This window comes from Sceloporus occidentalis, unplaced genomic scaffold (assembly GCF_023333645.1).
Source record: "Sceloporus occidentalis isolate IW3139 unplaced genomic scaffold, rSceOcc1.0.p SCAF_5, whole genome shotgun sequence".
NCBI lineage: Eukaryota > Metazoa > Chordata > Lepidosauria > Squamata > Phrynosomatidae > Sceloporus > Sceloporus occidentalis.
This window is the reverse complement of record NW_028316985.1, coordinates 402,485-422,349: the sequence shown is the minus strand read 5'-3', so window position 1 is coordinate 422,349 and position 19,865 is coordinate 402,485. Positions and strand designations below refer to the sequence as shown.

The 19,865-nt window shown below is 47.4% G+C and overlaps 1 protein-coding gene across 2 annotated transcripts; it reads right to left on the bottom strand.

The window, feature by feature from the left end:
• Positions 1–3,598: 3,598 nt before the first annotated feature.
• On the bottom strand, positions 3,599–19,499 carry GARIN1A (golgi associated RAB2 interactor 1A). 2 transcript variants are annotated; one of them, XM_089527304.1, is made up of 8 exons: positions 18,774–19,499; positions 16,499–17,393; positions 14,147–14,325; positions 13,526–13,781; positions 12,261–12,364; positions 9,516–9,583; positions 6,047–6,318; positions 3,599–3,698 (listed from the first exon to the last, which is right to left on the bottom strand). In XM_089527304.1, exons 2-7 carry the CDS (start codon positions 16,643–16,645, stop codon positions 6,092–6,094), a joined length of 981 nt encoding a protein of 326 aa, XP_089383430.1. In that variant the 5' UTR covers positions 16,646–17,393; positions 18,774–19,499; the 3' UTR covers positions 3,599–3,698; positions 6,047–6,091. The 2 variants fall into 2 exon arrangements, with proteins under 2 accessions (XP_089383430.1, XP_089383431.1); XM_089527305.1 differs by having other exon boundaries at positions 18,953–19,499.
• Between the last annotated feature and the right edge of the window lie 366 nt (positions 19,500–19,865).

Genomic DNA, 19,865 nt, shown 5'->3' with positions numbered 1-19,865 from the left:
ATCTACAAAACCCTGATTTCACAGGAGGGAGCCGTTAAAGTGGTGCTGAACTGCGTTAATTCTGCAGTGCAGATGCAGCCTAAGGAGGCAGACCCTGTGCTCATTCCATGGTGATGCTTGTAGGCCTATTAAATCCATTGGAGTCTGTTGGCTCACAGTTTGTTCCACAATTGATTCAATAGGTTTACTCTCGCCAGGACTCACCTGCAGGATCCCAGCCCCTGTGTGATTGCACACCACACGCAACAGGAGAGAACATACCTCAACCACTGGGATCCACAGTGGTCCCGCCACATTTGCTTGGGTTAGGGGTGAAGAAGGGCCCCGTGAATGTGGGGAAACCATAAATAAAAACAGCCTTATAGTTTTTATCCTGAGAGAACATCCCTCTAGGAATCTCCAGGTCCTCCAGCGCAACTCTGTGGGCAACATCTACCAGAGGTTGATCATAGAATCATGCTGGAGGACCTACTTCTAAGGTTCTCCAACACAACTCTATGGTCAACTTCTGGCAGCGTTGCGCTGGAGATTCCTAGAGAGAACGTATTAATTGAAACTATGGATATTTAATTAAATAATTAAATGCGCAAAAGTTGAATGCGCAAATGTGGAGGGCCCACTGTACTAACCACCCACATTAGCACATGCTGCGAAACCCAGAGAGCTAGATGATGCAGAAGCACTTATGCTCCGACCCATTCACTTCTTAGCAGCTAATAGAGAGGCCATAGAAACTCTCAGCCCTTCAGAAAGCAAGAAAGCAAGTCCTGGTCTTCTGCGGAGCAAATGGACCGTAGGGCCATCCGCAGCCAGGAGAGCGGAGGGCAGGAGATGGCCGTGGGGCAGGCAGACTAATCCCCCTGTCAGCAGCCAGAGAAAGAGGGAGAAGCCCTCCCACCTTCCCCAAATATTTGCCCTGTCAGTCTGCTGCTGGAAGAGAACCCCATTTCTCCTCTCTCTCCATTGCGTTGCTCTATGGGAAAGCGATTAAAGGATTTCCGCTCCTCACAGAGCTTTGCAACTGGCCAAGAGATCTCCCCAAGGGGAACAAGGCCCCAGCCCCAGGATTTGGGGGTGGTCTCAGTCCATCGAGTTGAATTTGACCCTTCGGTGGTCTTAGTAATGGCATCCCTGTTTGGTCATTTACCAGCCTTTGGATGGGGCATCTAAAAGATGTATAAAAGACTGGGGTAAAGCTTAGGAACTGGATGAGTTATGCACTGTACTTTGCTTTCCTTGGTATGTTGCTTCAGTTAGTGTTGTTTTATGTATTTAAATTTAAATGCTTAAATTCAATCTATTTAATTTGATCAGGATGCAAAGGGATCTTGTAGCACCTTTAGAATAGCTGAAAGAAACAAGTTGGTAGCATGAGCTTTCCTAGATAAGACTTCAGATGCATGTTTAAATATGCATCTGAAGAAGTAGGCTGACCTTTGCAAAAGCTCATGCTACCGAATTCTTTCAATATATTTATTATTATTATTATTATTATTATTATTATTATTATTAACCTTTATTTATGAAGCGCTGTAAATTTACACAACGCTGTACATACAATCTTTTTAATTGGGCAGTTCCCTGCCCTCGGGCTTACAATCTAAAAAGACATGACACAGAAGGAGAAGAAGGGAGTGGTGGAGGGAAAGGGTAAGAGGTCCAGCAGTTCCTCTCTGCCTCCAAGGCCTGGACCAAGGCAGATGGACTGGAGGGAGGGCTTGGCTTCATCATGGATGGTTAATCTTCTTCCAGGGAAAATACTTACTCTCAAGTAGGATAATACATATACAGTACATAGCAATACAGGAAATGGATCGATAAACAGTCAACAACAGAACATCAGATAGTATTGGTTTGCCCTTATCAATACAATGACCTGGGTTAGGCGTTAATTATAAGTCATTAGTTGTTTGCAGAAAGCTTACTGGAGATTTGCAATAATATATATGAGGTCGATAATAAAATAAAAATAACTGGGGGGCGGGGGGTGGATAAAATATTGGTATGCCCATCTGAGTTATGCTACTGGGAACCAGAGCATGGAGCTAAAATACAGCTGGCCTCCTTGACTTTGGAGAGCGAGGTTCGATTCCCTGGCAGCCATGGAAACCTATGGGGAGACCTTAGCCGAGTCACACACTCTCAGCCCCAGAAAACCCCAAAACAGGTTTGCCTTGGGGTCACCATAAACTGGACATGACTGGAAGGCAAGCAACAACAGCTGCAACAGCAACAGTGACCCCTTGGTTCAACCTCTTTGGTCTTCAGACCCATCCGCTCCTGTAATGTGCCCCACCCCAAACATTTCTGAGTTGAATTTGGCCCTTGGACTGAAATGCAACCCCTGGCCTTTGGACATCTGGGGCAGGAGAGGAAATGCCCAGTGCTTTGGGTATGGGAGGGTCGCCACCCCCACCCCCCCGAAACCCCCTCAATCCAACACTTTAGGGCAGCTTGAACATTGCCATGCGCTCCTGCATCCAGGAAGGAACCGGACAGCACGCATTATTATTATTATTATTATTATTATTATTATTATTATTTATGGTATTTATACCCCGCCCTTCAGCCCTAAAGGCTCTCAGAGCGGCTTTTATTGACATAGATACAGTTACACAGTCAAAGCCTTTGGGATTAACCTGGGATTATAAAAACCCCACCCAAAATAAACATTGTTTTAAAACACACACACAGAAAATTTGCAAAGGCCTTAACCCACCCACTCCCATCTCTTGGCATGCCCTCTGTGCCATCAGAATTGTCCTCACCCCACCGAACCCCAAACCCTATTGCGACTCGCGAGGGGTGAGGCACATCTTTCCCACTCCCCCCAACATGGTGCCAGATATTTGGGTGTGGAGGGTCCCCAGTTGCATCTATTTCCTCCTCCTCGGGAGTGGGAGGGTGGTCTCATGCCAGATATTGGGCAGAGGGGGGCTTCCTCTGGCCCTGGGAGATGGCAGGATGGACCCTATACGCCAGGCAACTTTCAGGGGTCTGGGGTCCCTTTTAGCCCCCTCCCCAGGACACTCCTGGGATTAAAGCAGATTAAAGAGGGGGTGGGTGAGTCTGGGGAAACTGGCCCCCGTACCCACAAGGGAGCAAATATTTTTTCCAGGATTTTTTTTTTTGGGGGGGGGGATGGCCACAAAAATGCTCTTGGTGCCCACCCATGCCATGGGCCACCCCTCCCCACCTTTGATCTATACCCTAAAAACTGGGGTGGGCATTGCATGGGGCTCTGGAGGTAATCCCCCCTCCCCAACCCCTCTAACCCAGGATGCATTCCCAAGCCGCCTCCAAAGAATGCTCCTGGGTACCTTCCCAAAATGGCCACTGGCTGCCAGGCTGTGTGATTGACAGCTGCCCTTTTGAGAATATATCTGATGCAAAAAAAGGGGGACATTTGGGGTGCTATTCTGGGGATGTGGGGGGGGGGGTCCTTTCACTATGGGGCTGGTTGAATACATGTGCCCCATTCACTAGACTGTCTCACGGCTTCAGCGTATGCTGAAAGCGGCGAAAGCGAAGCCCGCGCATGGCACAGGCTCACAGTATGAAGACACCTGTGCAAAACAAACAATTCCTTTATTGGTGGAAAGCAATATATCTACATTTTGGGAATGGGAGAAACAGGGATGGGCTGCACACTCTTTTCCACCTTGGATCGTAGCATCGTCCGCCTCCAGCTCTTCATTCTAAGACAAAGAGAAATACGAAACACTTTATCCTTACTTTGATTTATTAGGAGGAATCTGTGGATTTTGTTCCTTGTATTTTTCTACATATATATTTATATATATTTTCCTTGCTTTAGAGATTAGGGTTATGTTTGTATTCTGTCTTATGTTTACTGTATGATTACTCTTTGTATTGAATGTTCTTATTGTAATCCGCTTTGAGTTCGTTGGGAAAAGGCGGAATAGAAATAAATCATTGTTAATATATTCCTATTTTCCTTTGGGAAAACAACACACTCATCTCCCAAATGATACCCAAACCACTAACATGTTTTTAGATTATATACATGTACCATTGAACTATGATGATGATGATGATGATGATGATGATGATACGATTTATTTCCGCCTTTTCCTTGCAGAATCAAGGCTGATTACAAAACAAAGGAATCAAATACAAAATACACATCCCCCATCAAATACATCACAGCAAAACAACAACAATAAAGTAATGACACTAAAGAAATAAATATAAAGAATACAGAGTACGAAATCCAAAGTACATAGCATAACAAAAGCATAATAATGGAGGCATAAAATAGCATAATAGTTTAAAAGGCACTTCCCTGGCAGCAGAACAACAATCAATACCAAATTACATATATTGAAATAACAGGACATGGCATAATAATCAAGCATAACATGTTATCATAAGCAGTAACACAATCCCCAACTCTTATACTAGGAATAAGACAGATAGAGAGCAGGCCAATGGAGAAGGGCCATCAGGGGCAGCCAGGTGGCTTGGGATTAGCATTGTGCGCATCCCCTGGTCCACTATTATCAGGAGCCTCCTCTGCCTGTCGCCATCTCTCTCCATAGTGAATGTAATAGCCATAAAGTAATTATTCATGTCCACTGCAGGCGGATGATGATGTTCTCTGGGCCGGTTCAGCCAGGTGTTCTGGCTTTTGAATTGCCACTCTACCGGCATGCCTCCCTCTTGCCACCGACTGGCGGACCGCTGGACTTGGGGGTCTCTGTGCCAGTGGGGGGTGGTCCTGGGCTTGGAGCCTGAGTCTTAAAGGGCTGTGCCGGTGGGGAGCCTAAATCAGTATCCATGCGTTCATCCATAGGTTCTTCTGCAAGTGAGGTCTAAGGTGGGTCACGATCTCTCTTTTCCATGGCCTCTTCCATCCCTTCCTCCTTCTCTTCTTCCATCACCTCTTCTGCCGCCACTTCCATGGGCTCTTCTATGGCTCTTCCATCTCCTCTTCTGTTGCCTCTTCCTTCTCTTCCATTGCTTCTTCTGTCTCCTCTTCCATCTCCTCTTCCGTTGCCTCTTCCTTCTTCTCTTCCTTCTTCTCTTCCATCTCCTCTTCCATCGCTGCTTCCTTCGCCTCTTCCATCGCCACTTCCTTCGCCTCTTCCATCGCTTCTTCCTTCTCCTCTTCCATCGCTGCTTCCTTCTCCTCTTCCATCGCTTCTTCCTTCTCCTCCTCCATCGCTTCTTCCATCGCCTCTTCCATGGCCCCTTCCATCTGAGTGGCCGGTTTCAAAAGGCCTGAGCCATCTGATTCACCTGGGCTCTGTGGAGCGTCCTCTTCTAGGGAACGGCTTTTAAATTGCAACCGCCATCACACTCGATATCTGACGCCTCGTCAATGAAATCCATACTGCTGGGAGTCTTTTCTTTACATCCCTTTTTAGGTCGAACATTCAATGGTATGGGAGGATTAGGAAAGCCCATAGGCCCGTTATAACTTGGCCAGGATGTTATCTTGGTGGGTTTTATTCTCCTTGTAATAGAAGAACCCACAAAACGCTGCGGGACGTTCGGCGCCTCCATGTTGCTTCCGCAGAATGCGTCTGGGCATGCATAAAGTGGCAGCTTCTCGCTATGGAACAGAGCTCTCTGCAGCCAGCCTTCCAGTTGGCCGGCGCAGAACACATGATTCTCATGGGGACCAAACCGTTGGTCAGGGGCATGCAACCTCAAGGGCCAATTGGAAAACATGGAGAATCTAGCACGGCCGGGCAGTTTGGGATGCGTGGTTCAGAGGAGGCCCAGAATCGGCAGCCATTGATCAGAGAGGGATGAGGGATGGTCTTAGAGCGGTCACATGGCCTCAAGGGGGCTAATGGGAAGACCCAGGATCAGCGGGAGTGGGTCAAACCACCCCCCTATTGTTTGGGGTGGGTCACATGGCCAGGATGTACCGCCCTAGTATTTCCAGGGAGGGACATGCCCATCAGTTTGACAGGCCATCAATCAATCCATTTTGACAGATCATAAATCATTCTTTGACAGGCATCAAACAGTCATACATAACTTTTGACAGGAGCTACGCCTACATACTACTCACTCTCTCGTGGGCACGGGTGCGAGGGAGACACTACATGGCTGGACGCTACTTGCACCCGGCTGCAGCCAGGCTGCTGAGGCGGCAGTTGGGCTGCAGCCAGGAAGGGGTCTCTTGCTGCCAAAGGCCGTAGCTCTGGCCGTCCATCCAGGGCAGGAGGTCAAGGTCCGAGTTGGTGGCCGCCGAATCGCTGCTGCCTCTTCTCGGGGGCCTTTTCGGCAGGCGCCCCTTGCACCGGGCGCACACCAGCGGCGCAGGCATGTCATAGAAGAGGACTGTGGGCAGAAGACAGTGGGCACAAGTGGGTCAGGCCAGGCAGGACACAAGGAAGGAAGACTCCAAAACAACTTTAACAACTGGTCAAAAGCCATGAGAAATCTTGACCGGAGGATTCTTGGACCAGCACTTTGGGACTGATTCATCACAAAATTTTCATGCAGTTGTTTTGTACATTTTCTGCCCAAAAAGGTCATAGATAGATAGATAGATACTTAGCAACTCTATGGTCAATATTTGCCAGATGTTGATCATTGAATAACGCTGGAGGACCTACAAATGCCTACAGAGTGTTTTCTCTAGGGATTTCTAGGTTCTGCAGCACAACTCTATGGTCAACTTCTGGCAGAGTTGCGCTGGAGGACCTAGAGATTCCTAGAGAGGACCTATTGAGGACATATTGATCAAATCTGCAAATAACCAAATCCGCAAAAGTCAAAGCCACCAAAGTGGAGGGCCGGCTCTAGATCCCTGCAAAGTAGGACGGAAACCTTGCCGGCTGCCAACCTTTCAGTCGTTCTACTTGCAAGGAGTAACTTGGACCCAAAGCACACGCTCTTCCTTCCCAGAAAAGAACGGCGTTACTCATCCCGCTCGCTCTCATTGCAAAGCTTACTCAGGGCAGGAGCTGAAGGAACATGTATTTGCTTTATTTATTCATTCAATATCTACCCTGCCTTTCCAGGGATGGGATCCAAGGCATTTGCAAAATGTCAAGAGAGAAGCTTAGCTTTAAAAACAAAATAGATTTTTTTACGGAAGTTAAAAGACAAATAACAGTTCTGCTTAAAAGGTCAAAATGGTTTAAAATGCATTTAATACACTATTTAAAATCTGCACGGAAAGAAAAAGCGGAGAAACAGACCCAGATGTGTGTTACAGAGGAAAAGGGGGATTCTGCACCCAAACCGCAGCATTTGCTCTCTCCAAACTATGCATCCCAAGATTTCGTAGTCAAAAAGTGGGACCCAAGCATTGCAATTGTCCAGTCTGGACACAGAAGACCAGGCGGGAAATCTGGAGGGTTCTGGGAGTTATGGTTTTTGGACACAGACAGGATCTGGGACTTGCAAAACTTTTTATATCATTCACCTCCTTCAGTTATTCCACTGTTTAAAATGCTTTTCTAAAGTGGACTGAATTGTTTCTCTTGTTTCACATTTTAAATGGTCTCATTAACAAATTGTCAGCCTTGGCTGAAGAGCGGGCTATAAATACATGTTGCTATTAATTGCATGCGCTGATTGTATTGCAATCTCCCCAGAGATCTCATGATATATAAGCGCTTCCATAAAGATGATACTTTGGTACAGAAAAAAGTAAATCCTTCTTCTTCTCCTCGTTTATTTTTATAGCGCTGTAAATGTACATAGCGCTGTATCTAAAAGATGTATGTGTGTGTGTATATATATACATACACATATACATATATACATACATACATCTTATATATATATACATACATATATATACACACACACACACACATACACACACACATATATAATGTTAAAAAACAGATAACGCTCTTAACCATCCATACAACATCTCTTAACATTACATTAGCATTGTACAACAAAACAAAACACAAACAACAACAATCACACATAGTTCAACATTTGCACCTAAGCTTCCTCTTGCTGTGATAAGGTTTTTAAATGCCTAAGCTAACCCCAGTTTGGATACATTAGCAATTAATTATGACACCCATATTTTTAATATCCACTTTAATCACCGATATATGAACACGCTTTCTTTATCCTCTGCTTTTTATGTCCTCTAGCTATCTCTATGGAGTTTATCACACCGGGGCTGATTTCGGCATTAAAGAGAGATTAAAGTGCATATAAAAAGCATCCTGCAAATAAAGCGGAAATGGCAAGTAATTGCGCAAATGATTATCACACGCAATTGCGCAAACAAAGTGATATCAGAAATGCATTTTTGCTGAAACCCCCAAAGTAAAAAGGTGCACATTAATGTTTCTTTGTGACCACTTTAATGGTGGGTTTTGTGTGACGTTGTGTGGAATCGTTACATGTAATTAGGCTATTTTCCCAGGATATTCACGGGATAAACTCTCCTTCGTGTGATAAACGTGAGTCCCAGTCCTGGGAAAAGAGAGGGATATAAACAAGCAAACAAACAAACAAACTCCTACCTTTCGTTTCCTGGCTTAAATTTTCTTTTCTGTTCTAAAATAATGCAAAGTAACTTCTGTACCAAAACTCTTTAAGCATCTTTGCAGCTGCAGCCCAGCAAGAACCATTGATCTGTGTTAATTAACAAGCGACGAGTGTGGCATGGCCATAGTCATCTCTTGTTAATTAACGCAGATCAATCGTTCTTGCCGGGTTGCAGCTGCAAAGCTGGAAGAGGAATTCCTGAAGCCTTTGCAAGGACCAGCGACAATTCCCTTTTGTGCTTCCAGAAGACCCTCTGGCTGAGTTGCTATGAATTAGCTATGAATTGCTCTTTCCATGAACCCTGATGCAGCATCCTTTGCTTTATGGAACTTGGGAGGAAGAGATGGCCTTCTTCAGCTGGGATTTGTCTCCCCCTAATGATGGATATCCATGCTGCAAGTGATCACCAGGGAAGCCCAGTCATTTCCTCTAATCAATCAATCAATCTTTCTGGCCCTTCTTCCAAGAGTGAACCCATCACCATTTGCCAAAGCTCAGCAGCATCTACCTTGATGGAGAGCCGCTCCCCAAGTCCCTTCCTGACCCTCCACTGTATGAAAAGTAACTTCTAACAGGAAAAGGAGGGATTTGAACCCAAGTCCTTTGGCCGACACAGCGTCCACTTCAGCACTGACCCTTCCCTGCTTAGTCTCCCCATAGACAGACTGGCGAGGGGCCTTTTTGGCGTGATTTTAGGGGGTGCTGGAGGCCAGGGGAAATATCCAACCCTTTATCATGGGTTCTTAGCATGTACTATAAACCATTTAAATCACTTCCAGGTTAAACCACAAACACCTGAACAGGACCTATTAAGCCCAAAGCGGCATCTGTTTAAAACGAGGCACATGGACGCTTCGGAAGGGCTGCAGTTGGGGTGCAATGGGTCCCCAAAGGCTTTAATGGAAAGCGTTGGTTTTTTGCCACAGAGAAACCAGCATTGGCTCCTCTTGGTCCTTGGAGGTCAATAACGGTTGCCATAAAGGTGGGTTGGCGGCAGAGAAGTTGCTTACCACTCAGGTCAAGGGAAAGGTTGGACGTTCCCTCCTCCTCCTCCTCCTCTGTCTGGAAGGAGACTCTTCTGTTGGGGAAGGAAGGAAGGAAATATAAGGAATCATAGAATCATAGAGTTGGAAGAGACCCCCAAAAGGACCACCCAGTCCAACCCCATTCTGCCATGCAGGAAATCTCAATCAAAGCATCCCCATTGACAGATGGCCCTCCAGCCAGGGTCAAGATCTGAACCCAGGAAGATGTGCTGATTTATAAGTGCGGAGATCTATGGTGGCACATCTCTTGCTGGACATCACAAAAAGCCAAATGGACCCATTTTCCCAAAACTCAACGGAAGATCTCTCACAATACAGAAAGCATGCAGGCATCTGACTAACATCTCCAGGTGGTTTGGTTTGTAACCTCTTGCCTGATGCGGAAGAAGCCAGTGGAGCTTTGAACGCTTGCAACACATATATTGTGCATTTCAGTTGGCCAGCAAAGGCATCCCTGATGGGGTTTCAATAGCGGTTGTGTGGGTTGAGTTGTTGCTGGGCGCCTTCAAGTCGTTTTCAGGTTATGGCAACCCAGAGCTTTCTTGGCAAGATTGCCTTTGCCTTCCTCAGAGGCTGAGAGTAAGCGACTCTCAGAGAGTATGTGAGGATTCGAACCCTGGTCTCCAGAGTTGTCATCCAGCGTCCAAACCACTGCAACATGTTAGCTCCAATGTGGCGGCTCTCTCCTAGGGTTGTCCTGACCAGATTCCTTCAGAGAGACTTGCCCAATGGGTTTCCATGGCTGGTGGGGGATTTGAACTCTGGTCTCCTGGAGTCCCGGTCCAAAACCCAACCCACTCTTGGCTCTGTTGCATACTATATACATATAGAGATTTACAGAGAGTAGATCCTGGCATCCCAGGCACCCAAGAGCTGGAAGTCCTTTGCAATGATAGTCCTGGCATCTTTTGCAACTGGACAGTGGGGCCAGAGCCGGGCGCAAGTGACCAGATGCCACAAAGGAGGACAAGTACCTCAGAATGTAGGACATCCAAGGAAAATGTACAGCGTTAGCCAATAATCACCAAATAGTTATCCAATGTTATTTTAATTTCTTGTCAGCTATATTTTATTGTTTGAATGTTAAGATGTCCTAATATGCGCCATGTTTCATTGTTTTGCAGAATGTACTGCCATAGGCAGGTTTGTTTTGTCTATTTTAATTGATGGCATGTACAGCGCTGTGTAAATTTACAGCGCTTTATAAATAAAGCTTATTAATAATAATAATAATAATAATTAACAAAAGCTAAAAGCACTCATATAAATATAAATTCATTTCTGATGGTTTATTTACAGCTATATTGTTTAGAGGTTGTTAATTCCTGTTGTCCTTTGCCTTGATCCGTGGGGAGAGGTGGGTAAGAGACTCTAGTAATACTACTACTACTAATAGTACATATACTGTATTTTAGTGTGTTGTGTGCTTTCAAGTAATTTCTGACTTATAGCAACCCTAAGACAAACCTATCTTGGGGTTTTCTTGGGCAAGGTTTGTTCAGAGGAGGGTTGCCATTGCCTTCCTCTGAGGCTGAGAGAGTGTGACCTATTGCCCAAGGTCTCCCAGTGGTTTTAATGGCCAAACTGGGAATTGACCCCTGGTCTCCAGAGTCACAGTCCAATGCTCAAACCACTATGCCACACTCCCCTATTATTATTATTATTATTATTATTATTATTATGTACTCAACCTTGTTGACTTGCAAGATTCTTGTAGAACTCTGTGCAAGACAAAGGCTTAAAGTTGTACTATACTAGCAAAAAGCCTTTGACAAACTCCACGTTTAAACTATTCCTGGCTTTTGCCCATTGTGCTGAAATGAAGGGAAAGGGCCCTTTCAGCATTTGCAGCCTAACTCCATGTTTGCTGTCCTTATTCCCTCTGAGAAACAAAGGTGCCTTGGGCTCTGGGTGCAAGTCTCACCTCTTGCTTCTACAGTACTAGGAACTTTAGCAGAATCTGGCCTATCCCCCTCTTTGCAGGGAGGGCAGGCTGCCAAGAGAATGCATGAATGTGAGGCTACTCAATGGGCTTCTTAATCATGCTCAAAAGGGAGGCCATTTTGCAATTCCTCCTGGGCAGAAGGCTGAAATGTAGGACAGGCCCTGGACAAGGAGGGCATCTGGTCACCTTGAATGGAGGACACTTTGTAATTCCTCCTGGGCAGAGGGTTGAGATGGAAGGCATGTTCTGGAAAAGGAGGACATTGTTGGGTAAAATGTCCCTTTATACGGCTGTAAATGGCGAGGAACACCAGGTGTCAACCCTTAGTTGTTAGTGATGTATACAAGGACTCTGAAACCCAGAGCTGGTGGGTTAGTTTGGCGAGTTTGGAGCATTTGGATTGTAAATATAGCAGACAAGTGTATGTTGACAGACATCAGAGCTTTTGTTGTATATATTGCACATGTTGCAACAGGAAGATAAAAGCCTCCGAGGACTTTGGAAGAAGCCAACTGTGTTGCCAAATACTGCAGTACTGCATACTGGGTTGTGCTTCTGCACTCTGCTGTGTGTGAGCTCCTCTTGAGGTCAGGCACCTCAGGCAGTGCTGAACGCCGGCACCTCTGTTTGGGCTTAGTTTTGGTTTGTTTTCGTCATGGCAATACACGAAGGAGAGCCAGCAGACATTGGGTCACTTTAGTCTAATGGCACCAACACAGTGCCACCTTTTGCTGGCATAGCCCCACTGCTAGGTGCCCACATACCTCCTCTGCTTTTCCTCTTTCTTGGGCGGCTTCCCCGAAATTTGGGAGAGGATGCCCGACATCTTCCTGCTGACTCTCTTCATCACGCTCTGGGTCTCAGTGTGCTGCAGGAGGAAGAGATGGCAGCCATCAGCACGTGCCATTTGATCCGGAGGGTTGCCCTCCAAAATGACCCAAAGGTCCTCCCTTCGGGATCAGGCATCCAACTGGGTGCATATACTGCTATCATCGATAACCCATCAATCAGCTCCCATTCATCCATCCATCCATCCATCCATCCATCCCTTATCAATGAACCATCACCTCTAACTTTTGCAGGCCAAAGCAACTGTTCTTACACATGGATTTCAGTCTGGAGAGAATGGCTTTTTGATTTACAGTATATGCTGGCACACCTTATTGTTTTATAAAACTATTCCTATTCTTGCTTTTCTTGGTGAGATCTGCAGACCTGGCTGGCAAACAAAATAAAGATTAGTTAAACCAACGTTGAGTTTAAGGCAGCAATAATAAATCAAGTGAGCTAAAAACATATCGAACAGTTTTGACTCCCTTTAAACCGTTCAATATGTTCTTAGCCTCCTTGATTTCTTAACACTGTCTTCAGTTCGACATGGTTTAAAACCATGTCGACTTTGTCAGACAAGTCTGGAGATCTCTCCGTAAAAGGCAAGGAACGTTAATATTTTTAATAAAATAACAAAATGAGCCAGTTCAAAGCCACGTCGCGCATACGGTTTGGGATTAAAAGCATGAGGAGGCCCAAGGCTTTGGTTGCAAAAAGCCATATTTTGTTGGGTTTTGGGTGGCTGCTGTTTGTTCAGTGTGAGCAGCACTCAACTCCTCCAAATTTGTGCAATGCTCTGGAAGAGTTTTTAAGGTTTACATTTAATGCTTTGTTCAATCAGCCATTTATTTGTGCAGATGTTTGGAAGAGACCCAGCAATGGAAGAAGGGGCTTTAATGGGAAGCAGGGATGCCTGCATTTGCATGAGAGTACTTTGACTTTCTGTTTCTCCTTGATGTGCTTTAACATTGTTTTAATTGCAGCTACTTTAATATTTGAAATGCTGTCATTCATAGGCCTTGACCATAGTCCTGCCATAAGGCAGCCCACCTGAAGCCATCCCCGTCCCCAGATTAACACTGTAGTCTGGATTAGCCGGCAGTATGGAAATACCCCTTCGGTAACCTTGCATGGAGGGGCTGGACTTGGCGTATGGCAAGGGGGCAGGAAAGAGGCCCAGGCCTTGGGGTCCATATACCTCTGCAGAAGAGCTGCTGCTGGAAGGGCTACCACTGGGGACCAGGCTGTGCCGGATGCGAATGGCGGGGTCCTTGGTGGTGATGGAGAGGCCTTTCTGGAGGATGTCCGCCAGCCGGCTCCAGAGGGCAAAGACGGCCCTGGGGTGGTCCTGGTGCAGCTGCAGGTAGTACACCTTCCGGGTCACTGTCTGGATGCGCAAAATACGCTGCCTGGCATCGTGGACGGAGAGGCGGACGTACCGGAGGGGCAGCATCCTTGGGAAGCGAGAAAAGAGTTGGGGTGCAGCCGACAGTCAAAGGCTCCTCATGACTTTTTGGGGCACATACTCTACTTAGAAAGGAAGAAGTGGAGGCTGCCCCACCAAAGGCAAAGCCACAGCTGACCCCAGCACCCCATGAGGTGCACATCCAAGACACCCAGCATTCCTGCTGTAGGTGACCTTCGTCCTCTTAGAGTTCCTCCAGAAATATTTTAGGTGTCCTTCTTGTGGGGAAGGAACCAGGATTCCCCGTGGATCGCCCCAGGCAAGTTGCACAGCTCTGGACCAAGATCCCAGGCTGGAGCTGCCCACCCACCAACCCCCCACCCACCGACCCACCCAGGCCAACTGCCCACTTACCTGGTCAACTCGAGGACCGGCCGCTTAGAGGTCTCACTGTGGCCCCTTGAAGACGGCCGCCGGCGCTTGGCCATCAGCAGGACATTGGGAAGCGGGAGGCAGGGGTCCGAGGAGGTCACTCCCATGGTCACGATGGTGGGCATGTTGGTGATGTCCACCCATTTCCCCTTCTTTGTCACCTGTTGGGAAACAGGTCCCCCACCCACCATGCCAAGGGCAGGCCAGTTACAGGTCTGGGCCACATAGTGCCACTGCATTTGCACACACCACCCACAAGCAGAAAGGCTTTGCCTTCACAAAAGGAGAAGGAGCTGGAAATAGCCGATGGATGTGGCAGGAAAGAGAGGCTGAACCTCAGAAGATACACAATGTGGCTTATACTGACACAACACCAGCATTTATAAGATGGCTGCCCCTACTTTTTTGAATCTGGATGCCATCTGTCACAGGGGATGCTTTGATGGAGAGTTCCTGCATGGCAGAAGGGGGTTGGAGCCCTGGTGGCGCAGTGGTTAAATGCCTGTACTGCAGCCATTCACTCAAAACCACGAGGTTGCGAGTTCAAGACCAGCAAAAGGGCCCAAGCTTGACTCAGGCTTGCATCCTTCCGAGGAGGGAGCTAAAATGAGTACCCAGATTGTTGGGGGCAAATTAGCTTACTTGCTAATTAGCTTACTTGCTGTTCACCGCTATGATCTTTGGAATAGCGGTATATAAATAAAACAAATTATTATTATTATTATTATTATTATTATTATTATTATTATTATCAAGCTGGGTATTCATTTTGCCAAAATGCAAGAGGATGGAAGGCTGAGTCAACCTTGGAGCCCTCTTCTAGGATCGACCTTACAACGTTGTGGCTTCAGGACCAGCGATTAACCACTACATCACCATCCCTTGACCTCCCTTCCAATACTTAAACAGGGCTCTCAGATCACCTCTTAACCTTCTCTTCTCCAGGCTAAACATCCCCAGCTCCCTCAGTCTCTCCTCATAGGGCTTCATGGTTTCCAGACCTTCCACCATTTTGGTCTCCCTCCTCTGGACATGATTCCAGTTCCTCAACATCCTTGTTAAATTGTTTTGCCCAGAACTGGACACTATATTCCAGGTGGGGCCTGAACAGAGCAGAATACAGTGGCACTATTATTTCCTTTGATCTAGACACTAGACTTCTATTAATGCAACCTAAAATCGCATTGGCCTTGTTAGCTGCCGCGTCGCACTGTTGACTCATGTTCAACTTGTGGTCTACTTGGACTCCTAGATCCCTTTCACATGTGGTCTTGTTAAGCCAGGTATCTCCCATCCTATATCTGGACATTCAATTCTTTCCCTGTCTTCCACACCACATCTCACTAATGCTATGATTCCATTTTAATAGCCATGGCTGCATCCTATGGGATCCTGGGATGTATAGTTTAGGGAAAGATATTTAGCATCCTCCGCTCAAGAGCCAAACAACAAATCCTGGGAGTCCAAAGGATGGAGTTATGGGAGTTATAGTGTAACGGAAATACTACAATTGTGTAGTGTGGAGGGGCCCTATTTTGTGGATGCAGAGAACAGAAATTTGACTACTTTTGATCGTGCTCCTTGTCTCTCTTTTTTAAAGTGTGATTGTGAGCGTGAGCCTTTTGTCTTTTGCACAGACAAGCTCTCAACAACATCCCAGGCGAGCCAGAGGCATTGCCTCCAACGTTGCATGGTTTTTGAACCATCTTTGCCCGAATAAGAAGCCAGAGCAATTTCAAAGTGCGCATAAATGTTTTTTGCAGCTTGTGTCCTGGAAAGATTTCAAGAACGGAGGAAGCGCCTGCAGCCAACATTATTATTAAGAGTAATATTAATATTAATATCCCGCCTCTCTGTGCAACACAACCTTACACATTAAAACAATACAGACCCATATCCCAAAATCCCACCCCCCTTAAAATACAATTAAACAATTCATTATTTAAAACATACCTTAAAATGAAAAATTAACAAATAAAGCTGCTTCGGGTCTCTTTGGAGGAGTGCTATTTAAATGATGCATGTGTCCTAAAAGGCTGGAAGTCACACCAAAGCCATAATCCAGTCCTAAGGACTGGAGCACAGCTTTGGTGCAGCTTCTGGCCTCTTAAGATGCATGTGTCATTTAAGCAGCATACCTCCAAAGTGACCTGAAACAGCTTAATTTTGGCCTGTCTGTATGGGTCCAAACAGATGTTTAAAAGCTGTCTAAGGTGGTAATCTAATGGATCTCCTCCGGCAGACTGTTCCATAAACTGGGAGCGGTTGCCAAAAAGGTCCTCAGACACGGCACCAGTCCCTGACCCCCTGGGAAACAAAGTGCCCCTTCTGTACCTGGATGAAGTTGCTCTCAAAGACGGCTGACCGGGGGAAAATGTTGTAGTCCGGGGAGTGGACCAACTGGCAGAGCAGCCCTTCTTCCAAGCCAAGCTCCCTGTTGTTTAACTTGTTGCCTTTAGCCATGGGGGTGCGTGGGTGCATGGCTCGAGGGGCTGAGCATGCCTTGCGGGGGACACTGCTATGGCCTGTCCAGTCCACCTCCAGTCATGGCCCTCTCTGGACAGCCAGCAGGGGGCAGTGCTGAATGGAGCCGGAAAAGCCCAGCAGGTGAAGCTGCAGCACGCATCACAATGACATTGCCATGGAGGCGGGGCTAGCTGCTGGGGCTGTGATGATGTCACACTGAGTCCAAGGTGGCAGTGGAGGGGCAGCTGCTGCCTGGTGGCAGAGGGACCAGGCATCCCTCTTTTCCAGGATGGGTCCTACATCCCAGCCTTCTGTCCAGGAGGGATGTCCAAAATGGCCTCCATGTGGGGCATGACCCAGAAGCATGCATTTCTATTTCTATGAGTCGTTTTGCCTTTCATTTGGTCACATCCCACATTTTTCTTGAATGTCCTACATTTTGCAGGGCCTTGTCCAAGGTGACCAGACACCCCCGTTTTCCAGGACATGTCCATTTCAATCTTCTGTCCAGGGGGAATTTCAAAATGTCCTCCATTTAGAGCATACCTAAGAAGCATGGATTTACATTTATATGTGTGTTTTCAGTTTTTATTTTGCAATGGCCTACATTTTCCTAGAATGTCCTACATTTTGTGGTGCCTTGTCCTCCTTTGCGGTGATGACATCAGGTCACTGTGTTCCACAGTTGGTCTGTTGGAGAGGCACAGCCCAGCCTTCCAAAATGTTGCTCCATGACGTTCCTCCGCACTTCAAATAAATGCTTCTGCAAAGTTGTTTGGAAAAAGATATTTGTGTTTATTTTAAAAGATTACAATGGCTTCCAAGAGGAGAAGCTCCCCTCTTTTCTTAGGATGGGAAAAGGCACTGAGGAGTACAGACTACAAACATAAATACATTCATACATACACACAGGCCAGGAGGAACCTGGGACCCATAGAAAACTTCAAACTCACAAAGGCACCCTTATTCAGAGATCCAGACTAGAAAGGCATTGGTTTCTACTGCAGATCCCATGGTGCACTCCAGAGGGGGAGAGAGATCACATTGGTGGCACAACCGTCCCTTTCCCAAGACAGCTGCAACCAGGAAAGCCCTCCACTGCTGGACTGCAATGCCCAGCATTCTTAGCCATGGGCAATGCTGGCTGGGACTTGCAGTCCTGCAACATCTGAAGGGCTGCATCATCTCCACTGCCGCTTTCAAAGGCAACACTCACAAAAGAAGATGGTAAAGTAGCCTTGAAACTTTTCCTTACGAAGTTTTCCATCAATGCAGAGAAGGAGCGGAAATACAAGGACTGAGGGCATCAGGCCATTTGGCAATGATGGGCACCAGACTGCGTTCGCTCTGGCCTGGCCTCTAGGTCAGGGTGGCCATCATGCCAGATGTTGATGGACTGCAACACATAGCATTAGTCACCCTTGGCTAGGCTGGGTATAAGGCTGCTGGGGGATGCAGTCCATTCACATCTGGAGGGGGACACAACTCCCATCTTTGCTTTGGAACCAAACAGCACCCCGTTTTGGGCCTGTCTTTGCCACCTCCCCTCAGCAAACTCAGCAACAAAGCCATAAGAAAAACATAAAGGCATCCAGGTTCCAATCTATCCCTGTCCCTGCCAAGCCCCTTCCGGTCCTGGGACAAGGGAGGGGGCAATATTTGGGGCCAAAGGAGCCAATTCCTACTCTCAGGGAGGGGCACAGTCAGAGTTCATTTCCATCACCCCCAAAACAGGGGGTAACCCTTGTGTCTGCGAACCAGAGGTGGGAATCATGCAGTTCTCCATATATTGTTGGGACTCCACCTCCCAGCATTCTCTCACCAAGGACTATGCTGACCACCTCCAATGGGAAACACAGCCCCACAACACTTGGAGGGCTGTGCAGTTCCAACCCCTGCTGTTCATTTATTAAGGGAGCCCAGGAGTTTGCTGGAGGGACGTTGAGGTTTGGGGTCCCGTGATGCCCCTTTCTGGGCTTCTCTTCTGCAGTGCAGGGAACTCGAGGGGGCAGTGGGTGGAAAGGAGGGGGTCTAACTATGGCAGAGGGGCTCCCCCCCCACACCCCATCTGAACCCAGGGTGGGTTTGGGGGCAGTGGTGCTGGCCAGAACCTTTCCCCAGGGTGCCAGGCCAATTTGCTTACACTCTTGACTCAGTTTTCACATGCAGACCAACAGCAGATGCAGCCAAGAGGCTTAGCCGAGAGGACGGAGGTTGTACTAGCTATCACTGCAGCCAAAAAAGAAAGCAAGAAGAACCCAGAACTGTTTTTTCACATCACTGGTCCAGCAGTGGAAAATCAGTGGCACCCAGAAGTCTCACTTGCTACTAAAAAAGGACCCAGGTCCAAAGTTTCCAGGGTCCACAAGGTGAGCGCCGTCCCGATCCATCTCTGAGACACAATGAATCCAACAGAGCCACATCTCAAGCTGCAACAGGGAAGTTTTGCCGAAGTTTCAGAAGAGTCCTACTGCCTGCCCCATCATCCACTGGGGAGCAAGGATGGTCAGTTTCACCCATGCACAAACACACATTTACACATGGCAGATCCATTTGGCACAGCTAGCCAAGCATGTCCTGCAGAGGCTTATGGGAAGGAGCCGGCGGCTTTGTTGGTCCTGACATCTCCCCCCAGGACTCTGGGGCTTTGGCCATCTTCGGACCCCGTCCAGTGGCCAGAGAGGCAGGGATCCAGGCTCTGGAGGGGCATCAGGTCGCCCAGAAAGTCCACCAGGCCAAAGAGAGCCGAGAAGATGGATAGGACGAGGCCCAAGAGGTAGAGCTTCACCAGCCAAGGCATGGCGGATGGCCTGGGGCTGGGGGCCATCAAGGGATGACCCTGGGGTCCCAATTTGCGCAGAGGTTTCGCCGGCAGGACTCAGCTGGCTCCTGAGGAGGAGGACAGAAGAGACACTGAGAAGGCCCAAATTCACATGGTTTGTGGTTGAACCACAACACTCCCCCAGTTGCACACAGGAGGGAATCAGAGGTTGGACTGCAACTCCCAGCAGCCCAGAACAAAGACTATGGATCTTCCCTTGTTTCCTTATGGCACACAGGGGAGAACAATGTGAACAAATGTCTCGCCAGGGCATAGATGTGGCAGAATTAGTCTCAAAGGGGCTGCAAGGTCCCTTTGCACACCAGACCCACAAGTTCTGCCTTTCTATGGCTATTCCCACAGCCTGATTATGAAGGTCCTTCCTGGGCAAGGCTTCACTCCCTGCATCTGAGG